Source organism: Harpia harpyja, chromosome 1 (assembly GCF_026419915.1).
Source record: "Harpia harpyja isolate bHarHar1 chromosome 1, bHarHar1 primary haplotype, whole genome shotgun sequence".
NCBI lineage: Eukaryota > Metazoa > Chordata > Aves > Accipitriformes > Accipitridae > Harpia > Harpia harpyja.
This window is the reverse complement of record NC_068940.1, coordinates 30138417-30154206: the sequence shown is the minus strand read 5'-3', so window position 1 is coordinate 30154206 and position 15790 is coordinate 30138417. Positions and strand designations below refer to the sequence as shown.

General features: G+C 62.9%; 1 protein-coding gene across 1 annotated transcript; it reads left to right on the top strand.

The window, feature by feature from the left end:
- Nucleotides 1-5520: 5520 nt before the first annotated feature.
- On the top strand, nt 5521-15246 carry MYLK2 (myosin light chain kinase 2). The gene is given in 14 exon segments (XM_052783705.1): nt 5521-5631; nt 6651-7676; nt 7716-8479; nt 8617-8908; nt 8910-8946; nt 9691-9796; nt 10037-10130; nt 10315-10424; nt 10988-11129; nt 11424-11494; nt 11743-11871; nt 12272-12424; nt 12810-12942; nt 13461-15246. Coding segments are annotated over 13 exon segments (3081 nt in total). The 5' UTR covers nt 5521-5631; nt 6651-6707; the 3' UTR covers nt 13542-15246.
- The last annotated feature ends 544 nt before the right edge of the window (nt 15247-15790 follow it).

The window sequence follows — 15790 nt, the reverse complement described above, 5'->3', positions numbered from 1 at the left end:
CCAAAAGCTTCACCCAGTCATATAGGATGGCTTCAGCTGCATTTTGCTGACTTTGCCGATAGCCCCACGTCGCTGAGCTGAGGGTAACAGGGGAGTGTCAGCAGCAACAGCCTGGCCAAAAAAGCTGCTTGTCACAGGTAAATGACAGCCCTGCTGATGCACAATTTACAGGAATGACTGGAGCAAGAGGAACTCGTAAGCATCCTCTTCCTGAAAACTGCTCAGATCTGCATGGATCTGACCAAAGGCGTGCAGATTTTCCCTCAGTCTGCCTTAACCTTATTTCTGCCGTAATGGAGCTGTTCCATGTGATCTGCTGGACGGGGACATGGCAGAACCTTGAATGTGCAGTCAAGGAAACTTCTGCTGCAGCATTCAGTGCCAGCCCCTCTGGAGCGGGCAGCATGTGGGCAGCAGGAGCAGCAAATATTTATGGTGAGTCAGAGGAAAGCCTGAATGATGATGAGCTGGGGAAGAATGTAAAGGCAAGCAAGGTAACAAGGCTGCTGAGCTGGAGCAGCTATCAATCCCTGAAGCATAGAGCAACTGGATTTCCGTGATGGCCCTACATGGCCTCTGCTTCAGACCTGAGGAAGGGTTTGTATGCCTGACAGCTTGTCAGTTTTTTCCCAATGGTATCATTGGGTCTAATAAAAGATATTAGCTCTTCCTGCAAACACGGACTCTTATATTCCTCATACGCTGCAAACTTAGTGAAAGGGAGCCTCGGGCTGCCATGCCCTACAAGGGTATCAGGTATTTGGCTGAGCTCTCCGGAGTCGCCCAACAGATTCTCACAGGCTGGTGGGTTGTTAGCGTAACCTGCCCTCTTAGGAGGAAAGTGGTGATGCACTAGAAAAGCTGCTCTAGGGTAGAAAATGTGTAAAAGATGGCTGTCCTGGAGGAGCTAAATGGGAGTTCAGCAAAGGCTTCAACAAGGAAACAAGGGCAGATGATTTTCCCAGTAGAGTAGAAGTGGGAGGATAAAGTTACAGGACTCAAGCAGGAGACTGGGATGTAACCGAGTGCTGTTTCAGCACACGCCTTTAGAGTCAGGGTAGGTTGACAAACTGATGTAAAATTCTTGCTGTGTGGATTTTGGAAAAACATTCTTGTATTCAAGAACTCAAAACTCTTCACCTTTATGAGCGTGCCTTGGCAGCAAGTGGGGCTGGGAGGAGGGGTGACCAAGGAGAGCTGGAGCTGGCTACAAAGTCTTCCTCTGATGCATTTCTAGTTGAGTTATTACCAAAGTAATTTGCTGAACTCAGACTAGTGCTGGAACTAAAAGGCAGACAATGTTTTTCTGGACTTTTGTGTTGAAAGGTAGCTGAGAATTGCAAGATCTTATTAGCTGGTGAATGAGATTCTCATGAAAAGGCTTGATGATGCTCTTCAAATCACAGCTTTGCTTCTCACTGGCCTCTCTGCTGGGATATCTTGTTGGCTGCCAGCATGGCCTGGCATGAAACTGGCAAGGACAGCCTGCATGTGGGCAGGTCCTGGTGATACAGATCCATGGCTGGTGCTCCCTGGCGTTGCTGCTGGCAGCCACATTGCTGTCCTTGAGCTGCTGCATAGCTCTGGAAGCTCTTTGGATGATGTTGGGATTGTTCCCCGTCCTTCCCCATCACCTTGATGAGACCTGTCACGACGGCAGCTCGTCTGGGGAAGTCCTGGGTGCTGATGGAAGCAGTTAAGCTGCTGACTGCATGCCTGGGTTGGTCCCCACCGGGACAGGCAGGCTGGCTGGCTTGTGTTACAGTGGCATGGCTGGGATTCAGGTGGGGATGTTGTTCTTGCCTGCCCTGCTGCTCGATTTAGATGGGGTATAGGGTTTCCTGGAGAATGGGCAGGGCTTGGCTGTGCAGAGAGCCTCCCTTACCCATGAAAAGCATAAAGGTTAAAGTGTGCTGCTGAAGTTGTGACAACCACGTAGCTAGGGAACTGGCATGCTTGATGCTTTGCCAGATATCCCCAGGACAGGCTGTCTTCCAGCTGCAGCCAACGTAGACTCTGGCTTAAGTTCTTGAATGGGGAGGAAAAAACCTCACAGCCTGAGAACCCTTGGTGGTGGTTGGTTTGCTTCCGTGTTCTGCAGAGACCTGGAGCACTGTGCTGCTCGTTGGGTTGTGGGTAAGGCATCTGAAATCCTGGTGTGCAGCAGCTATTGCCCTTCTTACAATACTGCAAATCATTCTTGCAAGGGGAGTGTTTTCAGCTTATTTCCCTTTGCCCACAAATGAATTTTGTCTTGTAATAGTGCCAAACCACAGGACTCTCATCCTTTACACACACCTCCTTTGGAGAACCATTTCCATGGCTCCGCAGCACCTGCTTTCAGAGCTTTGCTGCTTCACCTTGTCCTAAAGCTTTGTGCCCGGACACCAACTCTGACTCTCAGTGTGTAAGACTGCAAGTGCCTGGGGAAGGCTGGCTGGCTTCCAGGCAGGTGCTCCAGCTCTCCTTGGAGAATTTTATCCCAGTTTCCACTGCACCAACTGGTCTGAGGGGGCTGCAGGGCACGGCTGTAGCGCATGGGCTCCTGCCCCCCTGTCCGGTGAGTGGATGTGCTCCTTCCACCTGGGGCTTGCCGGGAGGGTGCGGAGCTGAAGGCTGGCGGAGCAGTGGCAGCACGTGCCTGAAGTGACATTGGTGGCCTCCAGGTGCCTGGCAGCCCTCGGCTTGAGGAGGGGAGAGGCAATTCCAAACTGTACGATGGCGATGACAGTCGGTGGGCAGAGTCCCCGCTGCCCGAGGCACGGCATCTAGCCAGTTATTCCTGCCGGCGTGCCCTGTGGAGGCTGAGTTGGGGGGATTTCCCCTTGCCATGGGAGTGGTGTCAGTGGCAGCCAGAGAACCGTGGATGCTGGTGATGCTCCAACCTCTGCATGTACACGACAGCATCGGCACTGCCAGTTGGAGCCACGTGCCTGTTCCTGCGTGATCCCTGTTGGTTCTCATCCCATTCCAGGTCCTGCCTCTGATCTCGGGAAGAGGGAGGCTCTACAGCATGGAGCCAGGCTCACGGAAGACATGAGTCCAAGCTGTGAGGGGCAGAGTGGGAGAGCCCAGTGTCTGCTCAGGAGTCCCCAGCTGTGTCCTGCTGAGCAAGTGTTGCTCTTGCATTGAGGTGGTGGATGATGCCTGAGATGCTGCTGCCAAGGGTCTGCTGGTTTTGCTGTTAGGACTAACTGGGCCCTGGAGGAGGCAGCTCCCACCGTGAGTTTTGCTTTCTCCTTAGCTTAAACCTTGCCTGTGGGCTGCCTGTGTGGCAGGGCTGTGAGTCACAGCTGGAGGCTGCAGCAGGGAAGGAGGTGGGAAGGCTCCCTCGGCCAGTGCTGTGATCGGGGCAAGCCATGACAGTGCCGGCTCGCTCCCCTGCTCTCCAGCTACCACCCGAGGCCAGAGCAGCGTCTCTGCCTTGGGCTTGGGCTGCTGCCAGTGGCAGGGGAAGGGCACTGGGGGGGACACCTTTTGTTTCTCCCCTTCCACTGCTCGTTGGCAGTCTCCTCTGCATCCTGCGTGATGCCCCAGGCCTTTGTGCTCCCCTTGGTAGCTGCCCGAGGCCAGGGCAGGGGCAGGCAGGACAGACAGCAGCACCTCTGGGACAGGGGGATAGCCGTGTCCCCATCCTGGCTTGTCTCGCTCTCAATGCCACGTGTGAACCACAGCTCTTCTGGCAAAGCCTGACCCCAGCCTGTGGTGCACAGAAGCTGGTGGCTTGTGGGAGCGGGGATTTGGCAACATGGAGCAGCACTGTCCCTTCCCCTGCCTGGACAGCATTGCCGTCCTCCTGGGAGGTGCTGCAGGCGAGCCAAGCGCTGCTCTTGGGATGCTGCTGCTGCCTGTGTTGATGGCCTCGGCTCAGCTTGGCCACGTACGAGTCCCATATGGGAGCAGCCGGGCTCGGTGTCTGCAGGACTTGAGCTCTGTGTGGCTGTGGGATGGAAAGCTCAGGAGCAGGGACCTGACCTTCAGCTGGCAGAGGCTGAGGCTGGAGGAGCCTATGGTAATCTCAGCCTCCTCAGGGGTACCCAGCCAGCCTGGCCCGGGGGAGAGCTCTGCTCCCCCAGCAAGCACCAGCACTCAGACCTTCACTGTGCTATCCTGTCCGGCTGCTGGGAGAGCTCGGCAGAGGAGCAGGGTGCCCCTGCCCGCGCCCGGCTGGGGTAGCGAGGAGTGATGGAGAGCGAGGCCAGGAGGATGCCTGGTGTGGGGCAGCTCTAGGGGCAGCTGCCTGACCCCCAGCAGTCTCTGCTATCTCTTTTTCTCTCACTGTGAGCTGCTCTTGCTGCTTTATCTCCTGTCCCTGAGCCGTGGCCTCCCCCCAAAGCAGCACCAGCTGTGGGTGAGGAACTGAGCCCTTCCTCCTCCATCCTGCGCTGGCATTCCTGCTGTCCCGACATGATAAATGGATGTTCTGGGTTTTTAATAGTTGGTATTATTGGAGTGCTTTTGCCTGGTGGTGCTGGCCAGGGAGGGCTGGGTCCGGTTACCGGGGGTTCCTCCTGCAACGCCTCCCCCCCCCCGGCTGCCCCCACCCCCAGAAGAAACCCCCAGCAGCTGTCTGTGCGCTCTTGGTGAGCAAGGCTTTCCTCACCTTAAAGGTTCAAGTTTTAAAGTAAACAGGGCTCTGCTGGGTGGGGGAATGAAGCAGAAACCTGGCATAACCCTTGGGAAGCCATTGGCTTCAGGACCCTGCGTGGCTGTGCTGTACCCTTGCCTGGCTCCGCTCGTGGCCTCTGCAGCCCCTGGCACGGTGCAGCCCACCATGCCCCTCTCCCCAGGGGTTTTCCATGCCTGGATTCAGCCCCACACAGTCCCTGAGGCCGTGCCCTGGGGTGCAGCACCCCAGCACTATGCGCTGCACCTTCAGCAGGGGCCAGTGATGCCCATGCACAGCCTGACCCCTCCAGCAGAAGTCCCCAGCTCCTTTGTTTCTCTTGGGGTCTTCTAACTGGTTCCTGGAGGAGGCTGCAGCTGCTGGTAAGTGACTGGTTCCCAGCTGCTGTCACTTTTCTTTGGGGGACCAGCAGTTGTGCCCAGAACTGGTGGTGCCATCGGGTGCCACAGTGTCCTCACGGAGTGCAGCGTCCTTTGGAGATGCTCTCCCCAAGGGCTGGCACCAGTGGGCAGAGTTGGCCGCAGCTCAGCGGCATGGGGGGCTGGCATCGTCACTGGCTGCTCCCGGCCACCATCCCCAGTGGGGTGGCCACTAGCCACCTTGTATCACCCGTGGGCCCCTTGGAACCACTTGGCCACTTGGCCCACGTCCAGCTCAGCCAGGCCACCCCTGTGGGATGTTTTTGGGGTGCTGCTGTGGCTGGTGCCAGCCCTCCCTGTGGTGCCATGCTGGGGCAGGAGGCGGCTGCGTCCCCCTCCCCTGCGCCGTGTCTGCGTGTCCCCGGCCCGCGGGGGACAGGGAAGAGTGGCGTGTCCTTTGAACGGGCTCCAGCAGTGACAGGTGCTGGGAAAGGCGAAGCGGGATGGCTCCTGCTGCTGTAAAGGATCCTCCTCTGCCTGCACTAATCCGGCTCCGTTACACCCGGGATAGAAGAGGCTGCTCCCTCCGGGCGCTGTCACAGTGCAGATGCTGCCCTCCTGACTGCCCTCTGCACCGGGACCCAGGTAAAGGGGCTGGGGGGGGGGGGGGGAGGGTCCCCATGGGTGCCCGCGCAGGGCACAGCAGTGGGGAGTCCTGGGGAGAGCAGAGCCCCCAGCCCTGGGAGGAATGCTTCTGTCCCCGTGGGCTCCCCATGCTGAGCTGCAGGATGCGGGACCGCTTGGCTGGGAACCAACTGCCTATAGCTCCTGTCCCAGTAAGACCAGCAAGTGAGTCCCCTGTTACTGGGATGGTCACTGGTGGGTTTATTCTGGGGCTGCGCTGTCCCAGCCTCTGGACGGTTGTGCAGGCTGTGCGGGGGGGGGTTTGGGACAGGGTGAGGGGAGGTGGCCGGGCAGGGATGGGCAGCAGAGCCTGGGACAGAGCAGGGATTTGGAGAACGGGTGCTGGGCTGCAGGGGATGGGATAGCAGCTTGTGCTGGCAGCCTGTGCAGGTATGCTGGCACCAACAGGTCGCCTTGGTGGGGACCACTCGGGCAGGAGCTGTGGTCACCACCGGGCAGGGGGACGGGCAGCGCTGGCGGCTACTGGGGCTGGGGGTCTGCGTGGCCCCTGAGCCGATGGGGCTCTGCCTGCATGGCTGGACCTGCCTGTGCGGTTCGGGGTGGGCAGCGGTGGGGCCGTGCCAGGGATGCTCACCTCACCTGATCCCTACCCCACCAGCCTGGGGCTGGAGCCACCGTCTCCTGCCCCACCATGGGGGGACGTGGCCTTAAATTGGCACCCCGGCTGCGCCACACAGGCCTGTTTGCACGCCGGAGGCCCCGTGGCAGCGACAGGTGCCGGCATCAGGCCATCGATCAGTCACCACTGAGCAGATACCGGGACACAATGGGATGGTGCAAGGGACCGGCGGCCACGTGGGGTCCCTGGCTCGGTGCCACCGGCCGGGTGGCAGGGGCACGGCTCCCGGCTGGGTGACAGCAGCTTGCTCTTCTTCTGCAGGAGCTGCCCGCATCCCACCGTGTCCCTTCGCAGGGTGTCGGGTCTGGGGAGCCCTCAGCTTCTGTTTTCTTTCCCGCAGGAGCCTCGCCAGACCGGGAGCACCGCAGGGCAGCTGCCTTCTGCCCGGAGAGTCCCCATGGAGCAGGGCGGTGGGGTGGGCAGCATGCCCGGTGCTGGGGGGGCTGGTGGCATGGCCCCTCCTGAAGCAGAGGGCAACGCAGCCCCAGCGGCCCCTCAGGCTGCCCAGCCCCAAGGGGGGATGGTGCCGGCTGCCGCCGAGGCACAGGACGGAGGGCAGGCAGAGCCTGGGAAGGAGAAGGCTGCGGGAGAGGCCGGAGGAGGGAAGGCAGAGCCGGTGGGGCAGACGGCCCCGACTGTTCCAGAGCCCCAGGCTGGAGAGAAGGCAACGCCGGCAGAGGAGGCAGCTTCAGCTGCGCAGCACGATGGAGGGCAGGCAGCAGCCGTTGAGGAGAAGGTGCCGGCTGCTGCCAAGGCCCAGGATGGAGGCAAGGATGGGAAGGAAAAAGCTCCAGCTGTAGGAGAGCTCAAAGGAGGGAAGCCCCCTGTGGAAGGGAAGGCTCCAGCTGTAGCAGAGGCTCAGGACGGAGGGAAGAACAAGCCCAGGAAGGAGCAAGCCCCTGGCGGGTTAGAGGCTGGGGTTGGTGGGAAAGCAGAGCCCACGGAGAAGGCGGCTCTGGCTGCAGCAGAGGCTGAAGGAGGGAAGGCAAAACCCGCAAAGGAGATGGCCTTGGCTGCAGCAGCACAGGCTCGGGATGGAGACAAAGAACCTGCAAAGGCTAAAACCATGGATGCCGCAAAGGAAAAGCTCCCAGTGGCTCCAAAGGCTCAGGATGGAGGGAAGAAAGCTGCAAAGGCAGAGAAAACCCCAGCTGATAAAAAGCCTGCAAAGGAGAAGACTCCGGCTACTGTAAAAGCTCAGGTTGGAGAAGATAAAGTGGCAAAGGCAGAAAAAGCCCCAGCTGCAAAAAAAGCTCAAGATGGAGGCAAAGAGGAGCCTGCAAAGGAGAAAGCGGCGGAGCCTGCAAAGGAGAAAGCGGCGGAGCCTGCAAAGGAGAAAGCGGCGGAGCCTGCAAAGGAGAAAGCGGCGGAGCCTGCAAAGGAGAAAGCGGCGGAGCCTGCAAAGGAGAAAGCGGCAGCTCCTGCAAAGGAGAAAGCGGCAGCTCCTGCAAAGGAGAAAGCGGCAGCTCCTGCAAAGGAGAAAGCGGCAGCTCCTGCAAAGGAGAAAGCGGCAGCTCCTGCAAAGGAGAAAGCGGCAGCTCCTGCAAAGGAGAAGGCCTCAGATGCTGCCAAGTCTCAGGATGGAGAGAAGGCAGCAGCAAAGGCAGAGAAAACCTCAGCTGCAAAAAAGGCTCAGGATGAAAGCAAAGAAAAGCCTGTGAAGGAGAAGGCCCTGGCTGCTGTAAAGGCTCAGGATGGAGGGAAGGCAGCAGCAAAGGCAGAGAAAACCCCAGCTGCAAAAAAGGCTCAGGATGAAAGCAAAGAAAAGCCTGTGAAGGAGAAGGCCCCGGCTGCTGTAAAGGCTCAGGATGGAGGGAAGGCAGCAGCAAAGGCAGAGAAAACCCCAGCTGCAAAAAAGGCTCAGGATGAAAGCAAAGAAAAGCCTGTGAAGGAGAAGGCCCCGGCTGCTGCAAAGGAGAAGGCTCCGGCTGCTGTAAAGGCTCAGGATGGAGGGAAGGAAGCCGCAAAGGTGGAATCCCCCCCAGCTGCATCAGAGGCTGGGGATGGAGGCAAGGAGCCCACAGAGGCAGCGGCCGTGGCTGCTGCGAAGGCTCAGGGTGAAGGGGAGAAAGTGGCAAAGGTGATGGACGAGCAGCAGCAGCCGAGGGGCCCTGAGGCCCCGCGCCCAGTGCTGCTGCAGAGCCTGAGCTGCCCAGCCGCCTGCCAAAGGTACCTGCACCCTCCTGGGCTGGGGTCCCCTCCCCTCGCTGCTCCCCGAGGAGCCTGGGGTCTCTCTGGGCAGAGGTGGGCACTGGGCTCGGGGGGCTGCTGGCTGGGCTCTTCTCACCTCCTGCTCCTGCTTCCAGGGAGGAGCAGCCCCGCGCGGGGATGGCAGCGATGGAGATGATACCAGAGGAGACCATAGCCGCGGAGCCGAGAGAGGGTCCGACGGAGCCTGGCCCTGCCCCGTCAGCCCCAGGGGACCAGCAGCCCCTGGAGCCCCCTGGCCCTGCAGGGAGCCCTGGCACCCCCCAGGAGAGGACATTGCCCGGTGCCACAGGGCAGCCCCCGGATCCCACCGGGGCCATGAAACAGCCTGGCCTTGGGGGGCAACTGTCCTCGACAGAAGCAGAGCCACCCCCCAGCCCCTACCTCACCCCCCGATTTTGGGAAGGAAGACCCTTTCGAGATACTGGGTAAGGCGGTGAGGTGCTTGCCTTATCCTCGCACCCTGGGACCCTCTGTGGGGCGGCAGCCCGGGGTCCCCCGCGGCTCTGCCTGCACTGCCCTCCCGTGCTGCCGGCTCATGCTCTTGGCTTGTCACCTGCCCGGTGGCCTTCGAGCTCCTGTTTCACTATAAACAGGGCTAAATGTGTCACGTCCCCTCCCCAGGCTGCTCCAGCCTGGCACGGTCCCCGAGGCCGGGGCTGCCCGGGAAGAAGAGGAGCCCGGGGAGTGACAGCCACCGCCTGGCCGGTGGCAGGGGACAGCGTGTCCCCGTGTCCTGCACCGCTGTCCTTGCAGGGATGGCAGGGCTGGGGCTGGTCCCTGCGAGGGTGGCCCAGGACCGGGTGCGTGGGGTGCGTCCTGGGAGGGTGAGCGGGATGCGGTGGCCCAGAGAGGGTGACACGCAGCAGCGTGGCCTGGAGAGGGCGACCATGACACGCGGGACGGTGGGGAGCGGCCACGCAGCAGAGTGGGTGCCACGCAGCAGGGTGATGCTGCGGGCAGCGGTGAGGGACCCGTCAGGGGATGCTGCATCCCCCGGTGCAGCGGGCAGCTGGCAGACCCTGATTTGTAACCAGTCACTCGGTACCTGGCCGCATCCTGCACCCGCAAGGTTTGACTGGGCTGCGCTGCTGGGTGCCTGCCTGCACCTGGGTGCGATCCCAGCCTGGGGAGCAGCTCCCCTTCTCACCCCAGCCCTCCTCTCTGGGCAGATGACATCCCTCCGCCGCCGGCGCCCTTCGCGCACCGTATCGTCACCCTGCGGTCCGGCAACATCAGCTCCCAGTTCAACCTCAGCTCCAAGGACATCCTGGGAGGGTAAGGAGGGGCCCCAGGAGGGTGGAAGATGCCCGGCTTTCTCCTGGCACTGCCCTGAGCTGCCGTCCAGCCTTGGGCAATGGTCCTGGGTCAATGGGACTTCTCTGGCCATGATGGGTTGGTGCCTCGGGCAGGATGGGTGCAGAGGGGAGCAGTGGGCAGTACAGGGCAGCAATGTGGGGGTCCCCAGCAGCCTGGATGGCTGATGGTGTTGGCATCTCTCCTGCTCTCCCTCCCCAGGGGCAAGTTTGGCGAAGTCCGCACGTGCACGGAGAAGCAGACAGGGCTCAAGCTGGCGGCCAAAGTGATCCGGAAGCAGGGTGCCAAGGACAAGGTCTGACTGATGCCGGGGCGGGGGGGCTCCTCCTGGCCACAGTGCCGCCAGCAAGTGGCATGGCCAAGGTGGTGGGTGGCAGTGTCGTGCCCGGTGTGTCCCTGGTGCTCTGACACAGCCTGTCCCCGTGCTGGTGGCTTGGTCAGGGCTGACAACCTGCACTGCCGTGGGGCTCATTCTGCAGGAGATGGTGCTGCTGGAGATCGACGTGATGAACCAGCTGAACCACCGCAACCTCATCCAGCTCTATGATGCCATCGAGACACCCCGGGAGATCATCCTCTTCATGGAGTTGTGAGTGTCGGGGCAGTGCCGCGTGGGGCCCGATGCCTGGGTGAGGGGCAGTGTTGCAGGGGATGCTCCAGAGATAGAGCAGATGTGCTGGCCCCTCACCAAGCAGAAACAGTTGGCCCCATGGAATATCCCTCACCTCGCCTATTCCCTTTTGGGTACCTCCTCGTCTCGCACTGGCCTCGGAGGCAGTCTTGAGCTCAGCCTGGCTGGGACAGCATCTCTGTCCATCACGGCTGTGTTGAGATGACCCAAGTCCTTCCCACACAGCTCCTTTTCCCGCTGCTTGCTTGCTCCAGGGAGGCTGGGGCCATGCTGGGGCAGTTCTGCTCTACAAACCCCAAGGGAGCTGGGGTGTCCTGGGGTGACCTGCCCCCCCCATGCCTGCCTTGGTGAGGTGTGTTGAATCCCAGCATGCACGCATCCCACTGTGGCTCTGCTCAGCTTCTACACCAGCATCTCCACAGTGGGGCTGGGCCAGGGTCCCCAGGGTGGGCAGGGGGCTCTGCAGGAGGATGGCTCGGGGCAGGGAGCCCCGGGTGACCCCGCAGTCCATCCCTATACAGCGTGGAGGGCGGCGAGCTCTTTGAGCGGATCGTCGACGATGACTACCACCTGACGGAGGTGGACTGCATGGTGTTCGTCCGGCAGATCTGTGAGGGCATCCGCTTCATGCACCACATGCGCGTCCTCCACCTCGACCTCAAGGTGCGGGGCCGGGGGTGATGGCAGGGGCCGGCTGCTGCTTGCAGGGATGGGGGACGCCAGGGTGCAGGGGGGCAGTGGGTGTTTGCAGGCACCGAAGTGGGGAGCACTGTGTGCTGGCCCGAGCCCTGCCGTGCCCGTGAGGACAGTGTGTCCCCGACACCGGCCAGCCGTGGGAGGGATGCCTGCGAGTCAGTGCTCTGGTGCGGGTCAGCCGCAGGACCCATGGGCTGCCAGACCCGCGCGCTGGGGATGTCCCCTCTCGGCAGTGGGGCAATGGTCTCCCTGTCCCCACAGCCCGAGAACATCCTCTGTGTTGCTGCCACCGGGCATATGGTGAAGATCATCGACTTTGGGCTGGCTCGAAGGTGCCATCTTCCCCCCCTTGGCTCCATCCCTTCTCCCTGTCTCCCTCCCACCCTTCGGCCCCACAAGCCCTCGAGGTGCTGGGACACTCGGGACCCGCTTTGGGCCGTGGCTCTGGCCATGGCTGCCAGCCCCGGCTCTCCCTGGCTGGCACGGGAGGGCTGGGGAGAGCAGTGCCTGCCGGGAGGGGGGCAGGGGTTTGGGGGAGCAGCCTGTCCCCCTCCTGCTGACTCGCCTGCCCCGGCTGCAGATACAACCCCCAGGAGAAGCTGAAGGTGAACTTCGGCACCCCCGAATTCCTGTCCCCCGAGGTGGTCAACTACGAGCAGGTCTCCTACTCCACAGACATGTGGAGCATGGGCGTCATCACCTACATGCTGTACGTCAGGGCTGTGGGGGGGTGCTTCCAGCACCGTGCCAGGGTGCTGGGACAGAGCTGCCCTGGGCACGGAGCCGTCCCCAAGCTGTACGTGTGCCCCAGGCACGCGGCTGCTTGGTGGGCTGGTGGAGGGTGCTGGATGGGGAGATGGGCAGGTGGGGCTGGGGGACACCGAGCTGGGCTGGGGAGGGTCTGTGCCCGCATCTGCAGGCAGGGAAAGGCTCAGCCCAGCTGTAGGCAGGAGCACAACATGGTGCCAGCAGCCGCACGCCACCTCCCGTCTTGGGGCCACCTTGCCTCGCTCCCTGGGACAGCCCTGGCCGGATTGGCTCCGTTCTGTGGGGTTTGGGAGATGCCGCAGCCTGAGGGCACCCGGCTCCTCACCCCACTGTGCCCCCAGGCTCAGCGGCCTCTCCCCCTTCTTGGGTGACAACGACACCGAGACACTCAACAACGTCCTGGCTGCCAACTGGTACTTCGATGAGGAGACATTCGAGAGCGTCTCCGATGAGGCCAAGGACTTCGTCTCAAACCTCATCATCAAGGAGAAGAGGTGCGAGGCTGGCAGCAGCCATGGGGGTCCCGGGGTTGGGCATCCCCAGAGCTGCCTGCTCAGCACCTGGGTACTACGTGCTGCCCTCTGCACCAGCACCAGCAGCATCCCCTGATGTCCTGTACCAAATGAGCCTCACGGGGCCCTGCCCTGGCCGCTGGCTGTCCCCAGCAGAGCCCCGTGTCCCTCTAGGGTCACCTGCCCCAAGCAGGGCATGCCGGACCACTTGGGGTCCTGCCCAGCCCCACTGGTCCCTGGGCACATCCCTCTGGCTGGTTCCTCCCTGCAGGTTTCTGGGGTTTTGGGGCTCCTGGGTGGCTGGAGAAGGGGGTGGTTGGGGGAGAGAGGCTCGAGCAGGGGTGACCCAGGCTCCTCTCACCCCCAGCGGCCGGATGAGTGCCGGCCAGTGCCTGCAGCATCCCTGGCTCAACAACCTGGCAGAAAAGGCCAAGCGCTGCAACCGCCGGCTCAAGTCCCAGGTGCTGCTCAAGAAATACGTCATGCGGCGGCGCTGGAAGGTGCGGGGTGCCAGCATGGGGAAGAGGGTCAATGCCGTCTGGGGGACCTGGGGGGGGGGGGGGCTGCCAGTCTCTGCCCATCCTGGTGGATGGCATCTGGGACATGGAGGATGGCTCTGTCTCGCCGTGCTGCTGGCAGCTGGGGCACAAGGGCTGGGAACCCTTGAGCCTGGAGGAGGGGCTCCCCAGCAGCAGGGTCCTTGCATGGGTGCCCCCAAGGTGGGGCCCCCCTCAAGCATAGGTCCCGTCGTGGTGGTCTCCCCTGAGCCCATCCCAAGAGCACCTTTTAGGGGCAGGAGTGGTGTCAGGACAGAATGTAGTGAATGATCCCCAGCATCAGCCCTGCGCCTCCCCCTGCCCCACTCTCCCCTCCCACACAACCCAGCTGAACGGGTGCCGGGGCAGCTGCCCGCTCCCCAGCCCGGCTCCTCACCAGCCCCGGGAGCAGGGTCTGGCTCAGCCTCTGGAGCCGCAGCCCTTGGGGTACGATGAGCATCTCTCCTATTCCCCCTTTACAGAAAAACTTCATCGGGGTGTGTGCAGCCAACCGCTTCAAGAAGATCACCAGCTCGGGGTCGCTGACAGCACTGGGCGTCTGAGCAGGGGCTCCCAGTAGGAGCCCGAGCCTCGTGTGAGCCCAGGCCGGAGAGGAACTGCTTGAGAGAGTCCCACATCAGTCTTGCTTCTGGACGGCAGCAGGACCTCGCTGGGCTCCTCGCTTCGCACTGCGGGGGCCAGAGGCTGGAGCCACGCAGCCCCCTCCCTGCCCGTGCTGCTGCCAGATGGCTGCTCTGGACCCCGCTGCGGCACGCCGCTGCACCCCCGCTCCGTGCCCCCCGCCACTGCGGGTGCTGCTCTGCTGCGTCCCTTGGGGCTGCGCCCTGCCTTGGCACCCAGCGGCTGCAGGACTGCTCGGGGGGGCCGGGACCCCACTGGGCTCTGCGCCCGTGCCCGCCGCTTCGGAGCCGCTCTGCCGAGCTTATCTCACCCTGTGCCGCATTTCTGCGCCGGGGACCTGCTGCTGGGGATGCCGGCAGCACCCTCCTGGGCTCCTGGGGCTCCAGCCCTCCCCATTCCCATTGAGCCAATGTTCCCATGTGGATTTCCTCAGACTGCGAGGCCGCTCTTGAGTGCTGGTTTCCAATCTCATCCCTGGCCCAGCTGTGCGATGCCTGACCTGCAGCATCTCTGCTCCGCTCCTCCTTCCTTCTCATGGCCCTGGAGGAGAAATTCCGGCCCAGTGCGAGCACCGCTGCCTGGGCCGCCCTGCGCGCTTGCCGCTACCTTGGACCCGAGACTTGCGTGCTCTGCCTGTAAATGCTGCAACCCTGCCCTGCCTTCGCTGTCGCTGGACCCTGAGCTGCCCGACCTCCCTTCCCAGCACTGTGGCTTGGCGCGGGGATGCCGGAGGGCAGGCGTGGACCCTCACCCTGGCGCTTTGGCACCGGAGCCGGGGCCGAAGCGCCTCCTCCCTGGCCGGCTGGGCGTGCGGGAGCGGAGCTGGCCCCGAGCTGCTGCTCGCACAGGAAGGGAGGAAGCGGCGAGCACGCTTCCAGCAGTGTCCCCAGCTGGGAGCCAGCGAGGGAAGAAGGAGGCTTTGTGTTCCTCCTGCCCTCCCTGCCCTTCAGCTCTGCCAGCGGGGGAAAAACACAACCTCTGCTTCACCCGTCCCCGCCAGATCAAGATGAGCGAGGCGTCCTAATGCAGAGCAGCTGGACCATGCTCCCCCGCTCCTGTGAGCATCGCTCCAGCCCTGACCACCAACACACAGGAACTGCTGGTCGGCGGCTGCGGCCGCCAGCTCCCCCCGCCACACACGGGAGCTCCCCGGGACCGGCCGGACCGTGGGAGGCGGGTGCTGCCCCCGCTCCTCCGCCTCGCCCCGACCCCCTTCCCCTCTGCCTGCGTCCCTCGGGGGTCCCCGATGCTGCCGGAGGATGGGCAGCCCCTGGGCTTTGCAGCTTCCAGCCTTGCCCGCTGCAGGAGGGGATGGGGGGCTGGTGGGGGGTCCTGGGCTCCCCCTGCCCTCCAGCTTTGGCTTTTGCTGTGGCTGAGCCCCCCCCCCCCCCCGAGCCAGGGCTGTGTGCTTGCTCTGGGGCCGTCTGTGCCCTCTGCGCCTGCTGGAAAAACCCTGGGGAGAGATGGGGGGAGGCACCGGCCCCCCAGCCCCACCGGCTGCAGCAGGTGAAGGGGCTTCAGCTTTGTCCCCACCAGGCAGGGGCCGTGGCTCGCAGCGCCCAGCCTAATGCCCGAGTCCTGCCCGGCTCTCGCCTTCTTGTAAATAAATGTACAGGTCTGCCCGCAGCCTGCGCCTGGCCTGCTCCCCCCGGCCCCCTCCCTCAGCCGCTGTTCCCGCCTGTGTGGGCCATGCAGCCGCAGTCTGAGGGCTGCAGATAAGCGAGGAGGGGATGGGAAGCGGCGTCTCATCCCCGGGGTAGAGGGGACAGAGAGGGGCCCTGGCTGTGCCGGGGATGGGGACCACCTGGTGCATCCCAGGCGGGGCTGCGCAGCCCACAGTGCCGAGGGGTTCTGGTCTCTGCACTCTGTGGCCATGCAGCAGCAACTGGCTCCGAGTGCTGGGGGAAAGGATGGAGGGATGGATGGTCACAGACTGTCCTCATGGCTTCAGCATCTGCCCGAGTGGGGCGGGATGCCCAGACAAGGGCTGGTGGGTGGCTGGTGCCCCTCTGCCTGGTGGGGCTGCAGCTGGCCCTGAAGCAGTTAAGGCTGCCCGGGCTGGAAGCCGGCTCCCGCCGCGGGCGTCCCTCCCAGCCGCTTCCTGCCGGCAGCCTTTGACCAGTTCCTGTCGGTGACCACCCTGCGGGCCTGGAAGCCAGCACAGCCCCAT